Here is a 20,109-nt window from a genome sequence, read left to right as displayed (position 1 = left end):
TAAAAAAAAAACAAAAAAACAATAAACTAACAAAGCCCTAAGAGGTTATCAAGGTAACAGCTCTCTGGAAAAAGGAGGCTGGCTGACTCCATGAACTACTGATCCACACTATGGTAACAGGAAGAGCAATTTATACCACCACCACCAGGTGTGTCTGGCTGGTTAAGGCAGTAGAGTGTGAGACTCTTGACATCCAGGGTGTGGGTTCAAGCCTTGCGTTGGGTGTAGAGATTACTTAAAAATGGAAGTCTTGGGTAGCTCAGTTGGTTAAGCTTCTGACTTCAGCTCAGGTCATGATCTCACGATTTGTGAGTTCGAACCCCAAGTCGGGCTCAGTGCTGACAGCTCAGAGCCTGGAGCCTATTCGGATTCTATGTCTCCCTCTCTCTCTGCCCCTCCCCTGCTCATGCTCTGTCTATCTCTCAAAAATAAATAAACATAAAAATTAAAAAAAAAAAAATGAAGTCTTAAATTACCAGGATTCGCAATGACTGTGGGAAGAGCTGGTCTGCAAGATGAGACAGCAGGTAAAGGGGTTGATAGGGGGACAAAGTTAAAAAACAAGAACAACAAAAAACAATAGTTCTCTAAAGGAAGTATTTTTCTTCTAGCAGGGTGACACCTGCGTGAGAGACAGACACTAAGAAGGACATGACACAAATTCTTCATGTCGGCTGCTGAGAGTTTGCCTGGGCCATTCCTGAAATTTTTAACAAAGAAAACACTTTTAACACACTCCACCCCACAGCCCTCACCCCTCGCTTATAAAAACCATCTGCCGGCACCGGGCAACAATCTCTTGCTGATGGCCAAGCTGGGTGCTCCCGCCAGTACAGAGCTCACCTGCAGGAAGCTGTCCTGACAGCAGAGGAACTCCGTCTTCTTCATGATTGACTCCGTGGTCAGGACCAGCTCGTTTTTACTCAGCGCAGGCTCGCTCTGACATGGGAAGACTGCCTCAAGTATCAAAAGGAAATAGTGTGATGTGTATGGGGGTGACTGAGGGTGGGGGCAGGATTAAATGAAAGAATTTACAAAAGACAAAATGACTTTTCTCAGAGTGAGCATGATTTTTTCCTCACCAATCTATGATTTTTTTTCTTTCAAAGCATATTTTATATTCTGAAGACAGGATAAACCCACTCCATCTCACATAAAGAGTGAGTGTGAGTGATTCAGTGGGTACCGTTCCATTACTTCTCAACCTTCACCCCATCCCAGATTTGCATTGAAATTATATATCGCTGTTTTTAAAAAAAAAAAAAAAAAAAAAAAATCAACAAAAAAAATAAAAAAAAAACACCAAACATTTCAGGAGTGAAACTACTCCCCTACCCCAAAGCTCACGGGAGTCCCCCAAAGTTTTAAAGGCTGCATATTACCCTAATATATGGGCAAAAGGTGCCAGAAAAACATTCTTGGTACATTTAAGTCATTTCTGTTGGGCAAATTCCTATAAGTGGAATTGCTGGGTCAAAAGACACCCACATATAAATTCAGATTAGTATTGTCAAACTACCTTTCAAAAAGGTTTTTTAAAATATACCCCTAGTTAAAGCATGTGCCTTAGTAAAAGCTTAAAGCTTGCTTCTCAACACCCACGACTTTTAACACTGGCCAGTAACATGCTTCACTAGATAGAAACCAAAGCCCTCTTCTGTTGGCATTGGATTACTACCAATACTAGACTTTGAAATTGAAAAAATATTTTTCCTTCAAATTTGGGGAAATTATGCAGGGTAACACAAGACGAAAAATACTACCGGTGGCTGGATAGATATAACTCGAGCATTAACTGTGTGTGATACTCCAAAGGATGCCTCCATTGTAAACACACGTCCTTGGAAACACACTAACCCCAGATATAATGCTAAATCTTACTTTGATGTTGTCCAGAACCCTTTTGAACTCTAAAGGTTCATCTTTTCCCTCCATAGCTGCAGGATCCAAGCCATCTCCCCCGTAAATGAACTGGATAATATCACCCGTAGAGCTTCGGACTGTCAGATCGTATTGTGAGCAAAGATCTTCAAGGGACTTGACAAGCCTTCTCTGAAGGAAAAGGAGGAGAGGAAATAAACGCTCAGCTGCTTTGAGAAGGCCAGTCACGTGTGCAGGGGATGAGATCTGCAACGCTAACTTTCAAGGTTACCAGCACTTTCATCATTTAAAATATTTTATTAGAAATCCCTTAAGAAAGAGTCCCCTGGCCCTTTGGAACAGCAAGCCCAGAAGTGACCCGTAAGCCTGTGCAGTGGGATTCAGAATACGCCCAACCTCGAGTGCTTTAGTGTGTTTTTGAATACATGTAATTTAAGGCCCATCACCCCCAAAGGATTCTGTAAACACTAACTGTTTTCCTAGGCCCTTTTGCCCCTTCCCTCTCTTTCTCCCTAAGGTATAAATTAATGCAACAGCTTTACATTTCTAAACACAACTGAATCCAGGACCCCTGTGGGTGGACTTCAATATGAATTACAGAGGATCTCAGGTGCATACCCCCTTCTGGGACCCAGGGGGAAGAAAAGAGAACAGGGATGGCATTGTGTCTGAACCAGCAGGCAGCAGCCATTTCTCACATCTGCTTAGGGAGAACTGTCCACCAGTAGAATGCTCCAGCCAGCAGTGTGATGGTGGTGCAGTGAATTAAAGAGAAATCTTCCTCCAGGCAACCTCAAAACAAAAATCCCTCGTGCCAGAACTAATTTGTTCTAAGTTAACACACTGCTCTGGGAAAGTCATACTCTCTACTTCAAAAAGGTAAAGTCAAAAAATAAAGTCAAAAGACATTCTGGCAAGAGTGGTAAAAGCATTTCACAGTCTGTTGGGTTTTTGACAAAAGCAGCACACTCCAAAACTGAAGGGCAATTTCCCATCAAAACGTGATGAAAAGGGGAAGTATTGATGAGGACACACACATATTTATGGAAATAGCTATTTCTATGGACTCCAGCCTGCTCTCACCTTCATCAACCTTGTTTGCTCTGCCTGTCTTATTCACACCTCTGGTTGATCAGTTCTGCTTTCCCAGCCTGCAAAGGGCTGTGCTTCTTAAACTGGGATCCACAGTGGGGACAAAGGGGACTCAAAGCCACAGCAAGTTCACAGCCCAGCAACTGGGAGATTTGACTTTATCTGATGTTATAAGGAGACAGGAACATTGAAAAAATATAAAAGCAAACACAGGTCATGGAAGACAGAGGAGAAAATGATAATCAGGGAATGAAATGAAATCCTCTGCTTGTGGTCTTATATAAGGAAGAATGAAGTCGGGATGTGTTCTTACTTCTCTGCCATTAGGGATATTTTTATGGCGGTCTGAGAAGCATGGGAACAGGAAGCCCTCTAGTTTCATCCCGTCGCCCTGAGCCTACTGTCCCGGAGTTGCACATATGATGGAGAGCCATCCCTCCAAGTGTCCAAGACCTCCTGCAGGCACCGGAGTAAGTTCTTGGAGTCAGTTAAAATTAAAAAACAAGAGGCTACATAAATAGTTGCCAAGTGAGAAGCAGAGTCCTCTCAATCATTGGGATGTAGGTACTGTCATCCACATCTTCATGGATTAGGAAACAAAAGCCCAGTGAGGCTCAGTAACGTGTCCCCGGATACACTTCCAGTCCACGTTCTCAGTACAGCTTTGGTGAGTGTGGCCCTGGCCTGGTCTGAATCACTTAAGGCATAAGGGATGAAGTGAACATATTACCTTCTTATGCTGTTTATTTCCAGGGCTCCCGCATTTTCCAATTATTCTTTTTAAATACTAAGACTCGATACATGACAGTTCATGTACAAAATATGTAAACACTCAGCAGTCAAAATCCTCGGAACCCTGTCCTGCTCTGCCGCTAATGGCCTACATTTCTTCAAATTACCTGCATGTATCCCGTTTCAGCAGTCTTTACGGCTGTGTCGACTAGACCTTCCCGGCCAGCCATTGTGTGGAAGAAAAACTCGGTCGGTGTCAAACCGGAATAAAAGCTATTAGCCACAAAGCCTTTGGCAGCTGGGAGCTAAAGAGAGGTGGGGAAAAAAGAAAAGCCAGACAAAAAACCTTCAAGCTCCACAACTTCAAACCTCATTCAAATCACAAAATGTCCCACCTTTAGACTATAAATACCTGGCCAATGCACGCTTATGAAGGGGCAGATTTTACACGCCCTTTCTCAAAGGAGAAAGAACTTGGCATAAACCATCCTTCCCAGAGACAAGGAGGGTGAGCTCCCAGGCAGGGCTGGTGCTGGTGCTGGTGCTGGTGCCAGTGGCAGGCAAGTGGACCAAGCAGTTTGAATGCCCCCAGCCTCCCCTTTAAATTTGTCAGGCTCCCTTAGAACTCTGAGCCTGACATGCACAGATAGGCACCATTCCAGTGACCACTTGGCTCTCTGACTTCTAGTGAATTCTGATCTTGGACAGAGTCCTTAAAATGTTCCTCAGACTGTATGATACAGAAAATACCTACACATTCCCAGTACAGCAGTCCTGTTTCCCTGGGGGGAGGGGGGGGTGGCTGGACAGAAACCCCACAGTCCCATGGGATAAGAGCAGCTGCAGTATCTGTGCTTTAATGGGAATAAGAGCTGACTCCAAATCCAGAATCTGAGTGACCAAACCTACTCTAAGTTCCTCACCTAGACTTAAAAGTTGTCTGTCCCTGAGTCCCAGAAGAAGCCTAGCACAGATTTGTCTATTTCTGCTTATACCAGTGCCCAAACCACCAGTGCCACTGAAACCCAGAGGTCATTTAAAAACCGAGTTCGAGAAGTCGAGAGGAAAATCTGGACTTTCCTGGTCGTTTTAGTGTGGTTCATATTATCACTATTTTAAAATCCCCATACTTGGATGTCAGTGTTCCCATAATCACACATTGATCAGACATGAGGTATCTATAGATTTTGATTATTGGAAAGGACCTTGAAATCCTCCCTCTTGGAGAGAAAACAAGAGGGCATTGATCAAGTTTGGTAGCAGCAAATCTAACAAGGCTCCTACACGACTCTGTAGGGGTTGGAGAGGGAAGGCCCCAGAGGAGCCCGCCCACACACGCCCCCTCTGGGAGCGCTGGCAGCACAGGGTTCCCAATACTCTTCCGGACTCCCCACGGTTGCCCTCCAAAGTTCTGTCTTAACCACTACTACTTACCTTTGAGTGTTTTTCAAAGTGAGGCAAGGACCTGTTTTCAAAGCCATCTGGCACTCGAGAGCCACTGATGGCTTGCTGTCCTACACAGGCAATCATCTGTGATATGTTAATGAAAGAACCTGGGGAAACAGGTCAGGAATGTAACATTTGTTTACCGAACCACGTTAATTGAAGCACAAGAAGATCCGTGGGATAAAACAGGAATATGACAGCGCAGGCTCATGGTCTAGGGACAGTAAGAGCCAAAACGAGAATAATACAGGGTGGAGCCCTCAGCAACAGAAGAAAAGCTGAGGGAGAGCTGCAGGGCTCAGCAGGGAGTGTAAGCACTTTGGGGCTGGAGGAAAGACTTGCAGGGAAGAGTCTGCCACAAGGCTGAACTCTTGGAGGACATTACAATGTGGATATAAGAAGGGATGAGGGGGGCGCCTGGGTGGCGTGACCTTCAGCCAGGTCACGATCTCGCGGTCCGTGAGTTCGAGCCCCGCGTCAGGCTCTGGGCTGATGGCTTGGAGCCTGGAGCCTGTTTCCGATTCTGTGTCTCCCTCTCTCTCTGCCCCTCCCCCGTTCATGCTCTGTCTCTCTCTGTCCCAAAAATAAATAAAAAATGTTCAAAAAAAAAAAAAAAAATAAGAAGGGATGAGGGGAGAAATTCCAAAGTAAGTGGAAAAGTGGGAAGCAAAGACACAGGAATGGGAAAGTGGGGGGCATGCTCACCAGGAGCAGGAAGGTGAACACTGTAGGGGGTGGGAGGGAAGCAGCAAAGTTGGACTTTATTCTGCCAAAAAAATTTACAGAAATAGAAGCATGGAGGTTTTGAATCTGAATGCAGTACCATGAAACTTAACGCTTTAGGTCCTAGACAACTATGAAATTAAAGCATTTACCATATCACTAAATACATTAATTTAGAAAGCTTTTTTTATTTTTTATTGTTTTTTTAATTTTTATTTTTTTTAACATTTATTTATTTTTGAGACAGAGAGAGACAGAGCACGAACAGGGGAGGGCCAGAGACAGAGGGAGACACAGAATCTGAAGCAGGCTCCAGGCTCTGAGCTGTTAGCACAGAGCCCGATGTGGGCTCAGAGCCTGGAGCCTACTTTGGATGCTGTGTCTCCCTCTCTCTCTGCCCCTCCCCTGCTAATGCTCTGTCTCTCAAAAATTAAGTAAACGTTAAAAAAATTTAAAAAAAATTGGGGGGCGCCTGGGTGGCTCAGTTGGTTGGGCGACCGACTTCGGCTCACGTCACGATCTCGCGGTTTGTGAGTTTGAGCCCTGCGTCGGGCTCTGTGCTAACAGCTCAGAGCCTGGAGCCTACTTCGGATTCTGTGTCTCCCCCTCTCTCTACCCCTACCCTGCTCACGCTCTGTGTCTCTCTGTCTCTCAATAATAAGCGTTAAAAAAATAAAAAAAAAATAGGAGTTAAATGTCTAAAATGTAAATAATTAAGTCTCTTTCTATACATATGATTTAAAAAGATATGCCCTGGGGCACCTGAGTGGCTCAGTTGGTTGAGCGTCCAACTTCAGCTCAGGTCATGATCTCACGGCTCATGGGTTCGAGTCCCATGTCGGGCTCTGTGCTGACAGCTCAGAGCCTGGAGCCTGCTTCAGATTCTGTGTCTCCTCTCTCTCAAAAATAAATATACATTAAAAAAATTTTTTTAATAAAAAAAGTATGCCTTTATATATATACATATATATTTTAATATGTACATATTTATATATTAAATATACATATATTTATTTTTCGAGAGAGACAGAGGACACGAGTGGGGTAGGGGTAGGGGTAGAGAGAGAGAGGAAAGAGAGAGAATCCCAGGCAGACTCCGTGCTAAGAGCATGGAGCCGGACACGGGGCTCTGACTTATAAACCTCGAGGATCATGACTTCAGCTGAAACCAAGAGTCGGATGCTTAACCAACAGATGCACCCAGGTGCCCCAAGACATACCCTTATAAATGAACGGTCTGAAATTACTCCTGCATTTTCTGGGAGAAAACCTGCCAGCCCATACAGAGAATGCAATGAGGGCAGTTGGTGGAGGAGCGCACACCTTTGGAGCCGCACAGAGCCATGGTGAGTGGGCTATTGCTCTTATCCAGTTCCCGGAGGCAGGCACTGCCCGCGTGGTCGCGGATCACAGATAGCTCCTTCAGGATCAGAGCCTGGAGGGAAAAAGCGAGGTGCATGAGGACTCTGCTGACTACCAACGTTCAACCTGACATTTAATGAAATCTGACAAAATTTAAGCCAGATGTCAGATTTCCAATAAAGGGTTTCAAGCTTTTGAAGATCAATATGCCTTATCTATAAAGACCCTAACCTTCCATGAGGAAGGAAAGGTTCCAAATCAGTGTTTAAGGTAAAAATGATTAGTAACGAAGTCTTGAAAAATCCTTTAAATGGCCCCTAAGGCAGAAAGTATAATATAGCATGTGTATAGCATCCTCTACAATATGTCTGTATACATATCGACTGTACATGCACATGTAGAGGCCTAAATACACTTAGGAACAGAAGCTACCATGTAGTATGTAGTAACGGAAAACTGTTTATGCTAATTCTAAAATTTACCTCTTATTTTTACTTTCCAAGCACACATGTGAATTCTCACAAGTTAAGCGTGTGATAAGGTGACTCTACAGGAATATTCTAGTCCATGAGCTCATCTACAAGGTGTCCTTTCTCAGCTCACAGAGAGGGTGCTAAATCAGTTACGAGTCATGGTTCCACTAAAAACAAATGCTGCTGGAGACTCAAGTAAATTCCTAGGTAAGTGCCAGTGAGGAACATCCATTTCTCTCTCTCTCTCAAGACTCAGAGAGATTAATCAAAAAACTGCTAGAACTGATAACATGAATTCAGCAAAGTCGCAGGATATAAAATCAATTTACAGAAATTGGTTGCATTTCTATACACCAATAATGAAGCAGCAGAAAGAGGACTTGTTCTCATTGCAATTGCACCAAAACCCATAAAATACCTAGGGATAAACCTAACCAAAGAAGTGAAAGATCTATACGTTGAAAACTATAGGAGACTTATGAAAGAAACTGAAGAAGACAATTCTGACAATTTTCCTTTTTGGAAAAACATTCCATGCTCATGGATCAGAAGAACAAATATTGTTAAACTTTGTTTATTTATTTTATTATTGTTAAATATCCAAAGCAATCCACATGTTCAATGCAATTCCTATCAAAATAACACCAGCATTCTTCACAGAGCTAGAACAAACAATTCTAAAATTTGTATGGAACCAGAAAAGACCCCAAATAGTAAAAGTAATGTTGAAAAAGAAAACCAAAGCTGGGGGCATCACAATTCTGGACTTCAGACTATATTACAAAGCTGTAATCATATGGTACTGGCACAAAAACAGACACATAGATCAATGGAACAGAATAGACAACCCAGAAGTGGACCCACAAACGTATGGCCAACTAATCTTCAACAAAGCAGGAAAGAATATCCAATGGAATAAAGACAATCTCTTCAACAAATGGTGTTGGGAACACTGGACAGCAACATGCAGAAGAATGAACCCAGACCACTTTCTTACCATACACAAAAACAAACTCAAAATGGATGAAAGACCTAAAAATAAGACAAAAAGCCATCAAAATCCTAGAGAAGAAAACAGGCAAAAGACCTCAGCCGCAGCAACTTCTTACTTGACAAAGGCAAGGTAAACAAAAGCAAAAATTAACTACCGGGACCTCATCAAGATAAAAAGCTTCTGCATAGTGAAGGAAACAATCAGCAAAACTGAAGGAATGGGCAACTGAAAGCAACTGAAGGAATGGGAGAAGATTATTTCCAAATGGCATACCAGATAAAGGGTTAGTATCGAAAATCTATAAAGAACTTATCAAATTCAATACCAAAAAACAAATAATCCAGTGAAGAAATGGGCAAAAGAAATGAATAGACACTTTTCCAAAGAAGACATCCAGATAGCTAAAAGACACATGAAAAGAAGCTCAACATCATTCATCATCAAGAAAATACAAATCAAAACCACAATGAGATACCACCTCACACCTGTCAGAATGGCTAAAATTAACAACTCGAGAAACAACAGATGTTAGCGAGGATGCAGAGAAAGGGGAACTGCTTTTGCACTGTTGATGGGAATGCAAACTGGTGCAGCCGCTCTGGAAAACAGTATGGAGGTTCCTAAAAAATTAAAAACAAAACTACCTTACAATCCAGCAAATGCACTACTAGGTATTTATCCAAAGGATACAAAAATGCTGATTCGAAGGCGCACATGCACCCCAATGCTTATTGCAGCACTACTGACAATAGTCAAAGTATGGAAAGCCCAAATGTCCATCGACTGATGACTGGATAAAGATGTGGTGTATATGTATGTATGTGTGTGTATGTACACACACATACATACGTACACACGATGGAAAATTACTTGGCAATCAAAAAGAATAAAATCTTTGCCATTTGCGACAACGTGGATGGAACTCGAGTGTATTATGCTAAGTGAAATAAGTCAGAGAAAGATAAAAATCGTATGATTTCACTCATTTGGAATTTAAGAAACAAAACAGATAAACATAGGCGAGGGGAAGCAAAAATAAGATAAGTAGAGCGAGGGAGACAAACCATAAGAGACTTAAATACAGAGAACAAACTGAGGATTGCTGGTGGGGTATTGGGTGAGGGGATGGGCTAAATGGGTGATGAGCATTAAGGAGGGTACTTGTTGGGATGAGTACTGGGTTTACATGTAAGTGATGAATCACTAAATTCTATGACTGAAATCATTACTACACTATATGCTAGCTAACTGGGATTTAAAAAGTAAAAAAATAAATGAAAAGACTCAGTGAGATTAAGAATGAGCTAATGGTGAATGGTGCCTACAACTCTGCTTTCTTCCTATTTCACAAAAAATTCATGTCATCAGAAAATTTCTTATTGCTTATCCATTTTTCCACACTTAGGTGAGTTAAAGCTCTGAGCCATGGGCTGCAGGGGAGACAGAAGAAAGCCAGGTGAAATCCTGGTGCAGTCAGACTGCTGACCCAGGCTGCCTGAGAGAATGCAGAGCTCCCAGAGGCTGGTCCTCATTCTGATTCTGACCCTTGCTCGGCACGTTCTCAGCTAACCTAGTTTCTAATGTGACAGGGGAAGCAGATAGGCATGTGATATGAATTTTCCCTCTTCTGTGCTCCAGTCTCTTTTGAAGACCATCCATTGATTTTTATTTTTTTAAAGATTTGATTTTTAAGTAATCTCTATATCCAATGTGGGGCTCAAACCTACAACCCTGAGATCAAGAGCTGCAGGCTCTACCGACCGAACCAGCTAGGTGCTCCTTCAAAGACCATCCGTTTAAAGAGCTGTGGTTGCCAGTCTCTACTCCAAAGATGCTAGAAATAGAAAGGGCACAAGCATGTGAGTACCAGCTACAGAAGGGGCCTAAGTGTGACGCTGGAACAAGAGCAGCCCCATGTGGTCAAGTGAACAGATGTCTGTTTTCACCACCTAGAACGTGAAAGCTGCTAGGGATGTAAAGGATCCGATTGAAGGCCCTCCCCTTGTTAAACGAGAACACACACACGCCGCACAGGGCTGACCTGGGGCTAAAGGCACTGCCTTTACTTCCTCCTCCCTCTGCTACCTTCTCTTCAGGCTTGCAGCACAGCCCTGTGGGCATGAAGTGGCTAACCCACCCAAGGAGCAGACTCACCTCTAGAGTCTCCTCAGCGGTGCAACCAGGCTGCTGCTGCAGCTTTCCTGTGTTTAGGGCTTCAATGTACTCATCACATTTTTTATAGCCAGCATTCAGCAACTCATACTTGGCCTTTAGCAACCCTTGACCAGGTGTGACGTCACCAATCCCGATGGAGAATCCACGGTTTGCTGCAGAATAGTCGGCAGGTAGAGCAGAAAGAGAGTGCCATGGATGTTAGTCAACCCACTATATACAAACCAGTTTATACCTTGAGAGAATATATCATGACCCAATTAAATAAAAATGTATCAGTCTGTAGAGAGTTACATCAAAATGACCAAGACTCACTGAATCCTGTCAGAGACGTTACAACCCAGTGGGGAGCAAGTACTCCCCCCAACTAACTATAATATACAGCAGACCAATATTAAATACCAAAAAGCAGCTGGACAAAGTCAGCAATGGAAAGCGAGCCATCTGACTTCTTGTTCTAAGACATCATCTCAGATACCTTTCTGCCCACACCCCCTTCCTTCTTCAGAAATCCTCCCCAAACACAGAAAAACCCCACCTTTGAGGGAACTACACATGGTCAATAATTCCAACGCTAACGTATGTAGAAAATGGGTGGATGAGAGGCACTTGGCTTAGCAGGGTGGGGAAGGGATACCTAAGAGTGGCTATGGAAATGAGGACCCATGAGTCTGGAAATGCTCAGAAACTATACTGCCAGCTTCTGCAGATGCTAGAGACAACGTATGTGTTGGAGATAAGGAAACCTGATAGAAAACCAGTATTTTCCTGTGGAAGATGAGAGTTTATGTCCCAGTATACGGAATTAGAGAGCTCTAGACTGAGGGATCCTAAGTGCAAACAGAGAGGGAGGACTGTAAAGCAGGGCATGAGGTCTGTATATACTATGACTGTGATTCATTAGTCCCTTTCCCTGGCCACATCCCAGAATCCTGAGAAGCAGGTCTCAACTTGGGTGGGAGACTGAGAGCGGAAGTTATGTCCCTGCAGAAACCAAGCCTCCCTAGAGAAAAGTATTACTGACAGGGCTATTTGGTAGTTCCTCAATGAAAATGTTGCCTTGCAGCTCAATCAAGGGACTGAGAAGTCCATCAACCAACAGGCTCCGTCCATTTCCAATCGGTGTTTGGTGTCTCACTCCCCAAAATATGAATGGATAGCCAGGGACCACCAGATTAAAAAAAAAACATAACGTTTATTTGTTTTTCAGAGAGAGAGAGAGAGAGAGAGAGAGAGAGAGCGAGCACAAGTCGGGGAGGAGCAGAGAGAAGGAGACACAATCTGAAGCAGGCTCCAAGCTCCGAGCTATCAGCACAGAGTCCAACGCAAGGCTCGAACTGACAAAATGTGAGATCATGACCTGAGCCAAAGTCTGAGGCTTAACCAACTGAGCCAACCAGGCGCCCCTGGGACCACCAGACCTCTGAGGAAAGTCTTCAACATGAAAGACTAAAGACAACAAATGCACAGAAAAACAAAACTAAAGAGAAAATTCAGGGAGAATTTTCAGATAAATCTATGAAAAACATTGTCTCTGATAGAGAAGAGGTATCTGGAGATCAAGAACAGGAAGTCTTCAAACAAAAAAACAAACCCAAAAATCAAAATCTACCTGCAAATAAGAAACATGGAAAATATAGTTGGAAGTGAAATAAATGATAGTTAAAATAAAAAAAAAAAAATCAATAGAGGAAATCACTTAAAATTTTTTTTAACTTTATTTTTGAGAGCGAGAACATGAATGGGGGAGGGGCAGAGAGCAACTGAGGGGAGGAGAGAAGAATCCCAAGCAGGCTCTGCAATGTCAGCACAGAGCCCAGGGGGAACTCATGAACTGTAAGATCATGACCTGAACCAAAACCAAGAGTTGGATGCATAACCAACTGAGCCACCCAGGTGCCCCGAGGAACTCACTTTTAATTTTTTATTTATGTATTTACTTTTGACAGAGAAAGAGAGAGAGAGAGGTGTGAGTGGGGGGAGGGGCAGAGAGAGAGGGAGACACAGAATCTGAAGCAGGCTCCAGGATCTGAGCTGTCAGCACAGAGCCCAACGTGGGGCTTGAACTCACGGACCATGAGATCATTACCTGAGCTGAAGTTGGCCCACTTTACTGACTAAACAGAGTTCGAGCAGGGGAGGGGCAGAGAGAGAGGGAGACACAGAATCCGAAGCAGTCTCCAGGCTCTGAGCTGTCAGCAGAGCCCGATGTGGGGCTCAAACTCACAAACTGTGAGATCATGACCTGAGCCGAAGTTGGCCACTTAGTTGACTAAGCCACCCAGATGCCCCTCTAGGAAATCATTTTTAAAAGTTAAACTGAGGGGCACCTGACTTGCTCAGTCGGTTAAATGTCCTGACTCTTGCTTTCAGCTCAGGTCATGATCTCACAGTTCATGGGATTGAATCCCCCCTACTGGGCTCTTTGCTGACAGTGCTGGAGCCTGCTTGGGATTCTCTTTCTCCCTCTCTGCCTCTTCCCCCACCCAAATAAATAAACATTAAAAACAAAAAAAAGATAAAGTGAATCCAGAAACAAAGAAATGGACAACAGAGAAAAGAAGGTAAGAAAAATCACAGAGTCAATCTAGAAGCTCTACTTACAAAATGAACAAAAATTCCAAAAAGAACAGAGAAAGTTAAGGTGAGAAAATTATCAAACAAAAACAAAATTTCCACAACCAAAGGACACACGGAGGCAGATTAAGAGAGCTTACAGAGTGCCCAACACAATGAATGAAAAAAAGACACATACCAAGCGTCTACAGTGTGAACTTCCAGAACAAAGAGGATTTGCAAAGCTTCCAAAATGAAGACACATACAAAAGTTGAAAATAAGAATAGAAATACACTTTCACGGCAACTCTGTAGAGTAGAGCAGTACCTTCAAAATTCTGACGAAAAATAAAATTCAATCCAGAGCTCTATACCCAGCCAAACAATCGATCAAGTGTAAGGGTGGAAATGAAACGTTTTTGGGCACGTAAAAACCTGCACGTATGTGCAAGGAGAGAAGGGAAACACAGAGTAACCCAGCAGAGCTGAGCTGTGAGGGCCCAGAGGGCCATAGGTGGAGCGCAGGTACCTTGGAAGCAGCCTGCGGAGGGCCCTTGTCTAACAACCCTGTCTGACTGGCATCGCAGAGCTACTGGGCATTTTGAGAGAAGAATTCAAGAGCAAGTTCAAATCTGAAACCAGGCAAGTCAGTACTGAGCTGATCCCGTTCTGTAAGTCCCAAATGATTCAGCCTGGAGTAAGTCTCCTTTCCTATGTGCGGGTATGTGTGTGGCATGTGGGGGCTGGGGGAAGGAAACAAAGGTAAAAGAACAAGCTAACGCACAGCCCTGAAACCCGAGCAACCACCACCATACGCCGAGGACGCTGGAGATACTCACAGAGGTAGACAGGAGCCAGCCTGGCAAGGCGTGACATTGCATCGGCAGCTTCGTTCTGCCCCCAGTCTCTCAGCAAAATGTAAAAAATATTGTTCTTCGATCCTGATCCCAACGTTCCCTTGTCCATGCTGCCGCTCATCAACTCACTGTTCTGGATGGTAACGTCTGCAAGGACAGCAAAGATTGGGCACTTGAACAATTACTTACTACTCAGCCTCGTTCCAACGTGGGGCAGTGGAGAAAGCATGCTCCCATTATGAAAATTAAAGCAAAGCAAAGCAAAGCAAAATTCTCTCAAAATTTTTTGAGGGGAAAAAGAGAGAAATCTAGGGACTTTTGAGAAGCATGAAAAGCCCAGTTATTTACCTTACAGTCCTAACTCTGAAATGTACTACAGGACCCTCATTTTCAACTGTGAACTATAAGTGACAGCACCAAGCACTTATCCTGTGTCACAGGGATGTTGTGAGCATCTGATGAAATCACATGCCACAAACTACTCCATAAACTGTAAAGCACTTTGTTATTCCCCCAAGATGATGAAAACTGATGACACCACCATGAAGAGCCTATACAACAAAATGGAATTACTTGAGAAGAAACAAAATACAATCTAAAACAAGGAAGCCAAAACACCTGAAAGACCAGAGGTGTGTTTTCAAAGCAAAGGCTCTAACCCTGAGAAAAATCGGTGCCCTTCAACACATTTACTCTTCATTACAAAACAGGAATCTTGACCTTCAGAGACTCTGTGGTTCAGTTCTTCAGCACAGAGTCCTGGAGATCCATTTCTTGTCACAAGACCTTGCTAGCAAAGCCCATTCGAAGTCAGTGCCATCCAGAGGAGCCTGCTGGGGAGCTGCTGGTTAGCAGTCTGGGGTGAGCAAGGGAGCTCGCGTCAGAAAGGAAACGCTGGCTGAAAGGCACTGGTCTGTGGACTATACTTTGGGTTGAATTAGTCTGGATGACTCAGATGGCTTAACATTTATATCCTCTTGTGGTTACACCTGATCTTCGTGTTATAAGAAATAAGTTGACCAGGAGGCGATAGAAAAATAGTCCCTTATACTTTTAGACAATGAACACATTTTTTGGACATAAAATGATAAATTATATGCCTCATATGATGAGATACTTTCTTATGGCAAAAAAGGGGGGGGCAGAATAAAAGAAATTGCATTAATTTACAGACACTAGTCATCTAAAACACATCCAGAGAGGAACATTCTAATCACTGGATCATGTATCTACATGATCTCTCCTTTTTAGAGAAATGGGGAATCACAGCTGAGGAGACATACCAACTACACTTCCCTAAAGAATAAACTTCCTGCCTAAGAGAAACATTGGATTTGCTTGCTAAGTGAAGGCAGTCATTGGCCACCTGCTTTCTGCCCGCTCCCACCCTGCTGCTTTGACTCACAGGAATCGTTGACACAGAGATCTTCTCCTTTGCCACAGTACTGCTTTCCCTTGGTTCGGAGATTGGCCCTTACTGGATTGTCGTCACTAGGTCTGAGGATGACGCTGAATATCTGCTTTCCCGTCCACAGGGTGACAGGCTGAAGGAGGAAGAAAGTCACAACGTCAGCTGGCTGAGCCTGGTCTGCAGAGTACTCACATGCAAACCTGTCCCTGACATGCCTGGCTCCCGCACAAAGCTTTACTATCTTAAATGTATAGTTATTTGCATAGAGAGAGAAAGAAAATGCATGCGTACACATGGGGGAGAACAGAGAGAGGGGAGAGAGAATCCCAAGCAGGCTTTGCACTCTCAGTGCAGAGCCTGAGGCAGGGCTTGATCTCATAAACTATGAGATCATGACCCGAGCAGAAACCAAGAGTAAGATGTTTAACCGACTGAGCCACCCGGGTGCTCCCAGCACAAACCTTTAATATTGTAGGTGGTGGGAGGCGAACTTTAATTTTCTCATCCTTGCCAACTAATATTGAAGCAATGATTTGGCAGGCCTTGGCTCGGTCAAAGAAAGTGTCCTTAAGAGTGAGGAGATAGGCGCCTATGAATGTTGCAAACACCACAAAAAGAAATGGAGTGAATGTGCGAGACAATTACAAGGTTTAAATTTTATTTTTTTTTTTACCTTAAAAAAGTTTATTTTTTTTTGGGGGGGGGAGGCACAAGCAGGGCAAGGGGCAGAGAGAGAGAGGGAGACACAATCTGAAGCAGGCTCCAGGCACTGAGCTGTCAGCACAGAACCCGACGTGGGGCTCAAACTCACCAACTGTGAGATCATGACCTGAGCCAAAGTCAGACGCCTAACTGACTGAGCCACCCAGGCGCCCCAAAAGGTTTCGATTTTAAAAGGAATCTGGAATATTGTAAGGAGTGAGTTAAAACCTATAGCTGCTTGCTGGCTCCCTCTTCCACTAGAATCTAAGCTCCACAAGGGATTTTGACTCACTGTCTTATCTCCAGAGCTTAGAAAACTGTCTAGTGCACGTCAGGAGCTGAACAAATGCTTACTGATTCAATGAATAACCAGCCAATCCAAAATCTCTCAAGCAGATTCAGAATCAAACATAGTAAACAACAGAATTAAACACATGAAATTAAATCGCTTCTCAAGTTGCTACATGAATCACTGTGAATGAGAATCCTAGTGTTCCATAGTCTCCTTTCAAGTGAATTCATAAACACACCTGTTAGAAAGTCCTGAATAGCAGCAATCAGTGGTTCTCCATTTCTTGGTGTTACAAGATTTGCTTTCGTCTAAAGGAAAAACAAACACAACATGTTAGCCATTCTCGGACACTCTTTGGATTGCATGATGCAGTCCAAAGAACCGCACCACAAACGCTCTGAATTGTCACACATAAATAAAGAAGAGCAGGCGAGCAGAAAAGTGGGACTGAGAAATGGCAGCCAAGGCTCTCAATCCCAGCTGTCACTAGCTCCTTGCTCCTTCATCTGTTAAGAGGAGTCAAAACATACCTGCAACACTGAAGTCAGACGTTCCTGCCAACACTGAATACTGAGTGAAGCTTTGGATTCCTGTAAGAACTCTGTATGTGTAAGACTTCCTAGTTATTAATAAATTCACTTCTCCAAAGAAAATTCACTTCTATGAATGATAAATAGCACTGTTCTCTTTGAGGTCAATCAATTTCATACCTCTCCACAACGAGGGCAGAATTGTTGAACTCTTAATGAAGACAGTGAGTCCTAATGATAATCAACGACACAATTTAATGAAAATTTAATGAATGCCTACACTGAGCAAAAAGGGGTGCTAGCTGTCCAGTGCATAATTAACAAATTAAAAAAGATTCTGCGCATCAGAGTGCATATGCTCAAGTTTTGTTGTTGTTGTTGGGAAATAAGTGACATGTAAATTTGCTTAAATCATGATGTGGAGATGCTTATGTTATTTGTGGGTTGTCTAGGCAACCTCACCTGGAGTAAAAGGCCCTCCAAGGCAGAGACCTGTTCCTGCTTTATTGTGAACATTCACAGAACAAAGATCCTCCAATGAGGGCTGGAAGGTAATCGTTCATGCTTGTTTTCAAGAATCTCTCTGGGATGGGAAAGGGAGTGGTCTGGGGCTGAGCACGTGAAGCTGGGATATGCATATTTTGTAAAAGTCTCCCCAGTAATTTGGGACCACATTCAGGCTAGAGCCCTACCTATTGAGACAGAACTGCTGAGTTGATACAGTTAGATGATAATTTTCTTACATGTAATTGAGGGGATTTGTCCTGATGGTAACAAAGATCTTCCATCCTGGCCTTAGAGCCTGTGTTTTATTGTCATTTTTAACCAATGATATATGCTGTTATAACAAAATGGATCCTCAGTACCGAACTCATGGCTGAAGTCCAAGTAGTTGGCTACAGGCCATTATCTCTAGCAACTAGCTTACATAGCTGATATCACTAGCAACATTCTAATTATTACTTTTTTGTTACAAAAATATGTTTTTTACAGAAAGTCTAAAAATATAGATAAGCGAAAAAAGCCAAAACGACAACAACAAAAAAACCCCACCCAGAATCCCAAAAAAACATCTCTGCATGGAACTGCCAAACCAAAAGAACTGCAGTTAAAACATTTTGGTATATAACCTTCCCAATTTCTGGCTATAAGCTTTTTTACAAACACGGAAACATCTATTTACCAAATGAAATAAGATCATGTCTTTCTTACACACAGCCTGCTTTTTAAATAAAAAATAAATCATAAGTAGCTTTATGCTGACAACAATACTACATCATCATGTTTAAGGGCCATGCAGGATTTTGTGGTACGAATGTGATGTGATTTAACCTAACCAACTTTTTTATTGGCGGACATTGCCTGCTTCTAATGTTTTATCATTACAAGTGATTTTGCAACTGGTTATTTCCTCTGGAGAGCTTACTAGAGTAAGAGTACAAGGTCAGAAAAAATGAGTGCACTGGTCAACGCACCATCTGACTGTGGGAGTGTGGATCTCACTCATGGCCATTGCCCTCCTCACCTTCTCTCTTGCTATCTCCCAATACAGAGCACAGCACTCCTCACAACTGCTACAAATACAAGGCTTAGGAGGAAACAGGCTAGCCTCTTGTTACCTCATGTATGATCACACCACAGGGTCTCTGTACCTGTTGGTCCTCTGCTTGGATTGATCTTTTGCTGACAACCACACTGCTCGTCAACTTCTTTTAGAACTTGCCTTGAGTGTTATCGTTCTAGTGGCCCTCTCAGACCATCCTCCATGAAACAGGACCCCTCTCATTTTCTTTCCTCCTTGTTGTGATTTATTCTTTTCTTCTCAGCACTTGCCACCACACGACCTATTTTATATTGGTTTATTCTCCACCTCTCCCCATTCGAATAAGGATAAAAGCAAGAATTTTGACTTTTTTCTTCTGTCTTGCCCTCCTAGGAGAGTACTTGGTGGCACACAGTAGGTACTCATTAAGCATCAACTGAATCATTTAAAAAGGCTGAGGGGTCTGAAGAAATAACTCGGAAGGAAGACTCCAAATGCACAAAGATGGCCCTTAAGGAATTTGTCCTCATAGCAAACAGGGAAAACACCCTAAATTTTCAGAAGGTAGGTGAATCATGGTGTGCAAGCTTGTGAAATACTGTGAAGCCATTATAATCAATAAATATGAAAACTTTACAACAAAGGTGGGGCATTTATAACATGTTAAGTAGATAAAAGCAAAACCAAGGCTACTAAAAACCATGACTGCCACCATCTAAGTTCGTGGATAAGCAACAAACAGATAAAAAAAAGGGTGCCTGGGTGGCTCAGTCGGTTGAGCATCCAAATATTGATCTTGGCTCAGGTCACGATCTCACGGTTGTGAAATCGGGCCCCATGTCAGGCTCCACACTGAGGGTGGAGTGTGCTTGGTATTCTCTCTCTCCCTCTCTGTCTGCCACCCCTCCATTCTTTCTCTCTCAAATAAATAAACAACAAAAAAAGACATGGAGATAAAGAAAAAAGAGATGTGATGTGTAAAAACCTCACCTTATTTAAATAACTCCATTACACTACAATGTTTGAATAAGTAAGAAACTGATGTTCTAAAAAAACTGAAATTACCCGCATGAATTTCTTAGTATTAAGTGTGTGTACAAAAGAAGTAACACATCAAATACTTTACTAGAAAAGATGTCGACTTTAGGCATGAAAAACCGAGGCACAGGCCATGAATGCAGCCACTCGTTCCTGTCCCCACCAAATCCTCATGTACTTTTAATAGATCTGCTTACAGAACTTAACAGCCTTCACTTTAGAATCGATACTAACATCCTACCCCAAAAGAGATGAAAAACACTCTATCAGAAATGGTAAGAAGTGTTTTGTGGGTAGAAACACTA

At 43.0% G+C, this 20,109-nt stretch overlaps 1 protein-coding gene across 2 annotated transcripts in view; it reads right to left on the bottom strand.

The window, feature by feature from the left end:
* POLR3A (RNA polymerase III subunit A) overlaps positions 1-20,109 on the bottom strand; it is a 53,612-nt gene that overhangs the window by 13,700 nt on the left and 19,803 nt on the right. For both annotated transcript variants that reach the window (XM_060642364.3, XM_060642365.3), the window contains exons 12-21: positions 16,932-17,001; positions 16,161-16,288; positions 15,694-15,832; positions 14,271-14,435; positions 10,858-11,030; positions 7,198-7,309; positions 5,140-5,258; positions 3,873-4,010; positions 1,882-2,052; positions 844-957 (exon numbers count right to left, since the gene is read on the bottom strand). In XM_060642364.3, the coding sequence (XP_060498347.1) occupies positions 844-957; positions 1,882-2,052; positions 3,873-4,010; positions 5,140-5,258; positions 7,198-7,309; positions 10,858-11,030; positions 14,271-14,435; positions 15,694-15,832; positions 16,161-16,288; positions 16,932-17,001 (1,329 nt within the window). The remainder of the gene's footprint in view (positions 1-843; positions 958-1,881; positions 2,053-3,872; positions 4,011-5,139; positions 5,259-7,197; positions 7,310-10,857; positions 11,031-14,270; positions 14,436-15,693; positions 15,833-16,160; positions 16,289-16,931; positions 17,002-20,109) is intronic.

This window comes from Panthera onca, chromosome D2, assembly GCF_046562875.1.
Source record: "Panthera onca isolate mPanOnc1 chromosome D2, mPanOnc1 haplotype 2, whole genome shotgun sequence".
In the NCBI taxonomy this organism is placed as follows: Eukaryota; Metazoa; Chordata; class Mammalia; order Carnivora; family Felidae; genus Panthera; species Panthera onca.
The sequence above is the reverse complement of the archived record's forward strand: the minus strand, read 5'-3'. Positions and strand labels throughout refer to the sequence as shown.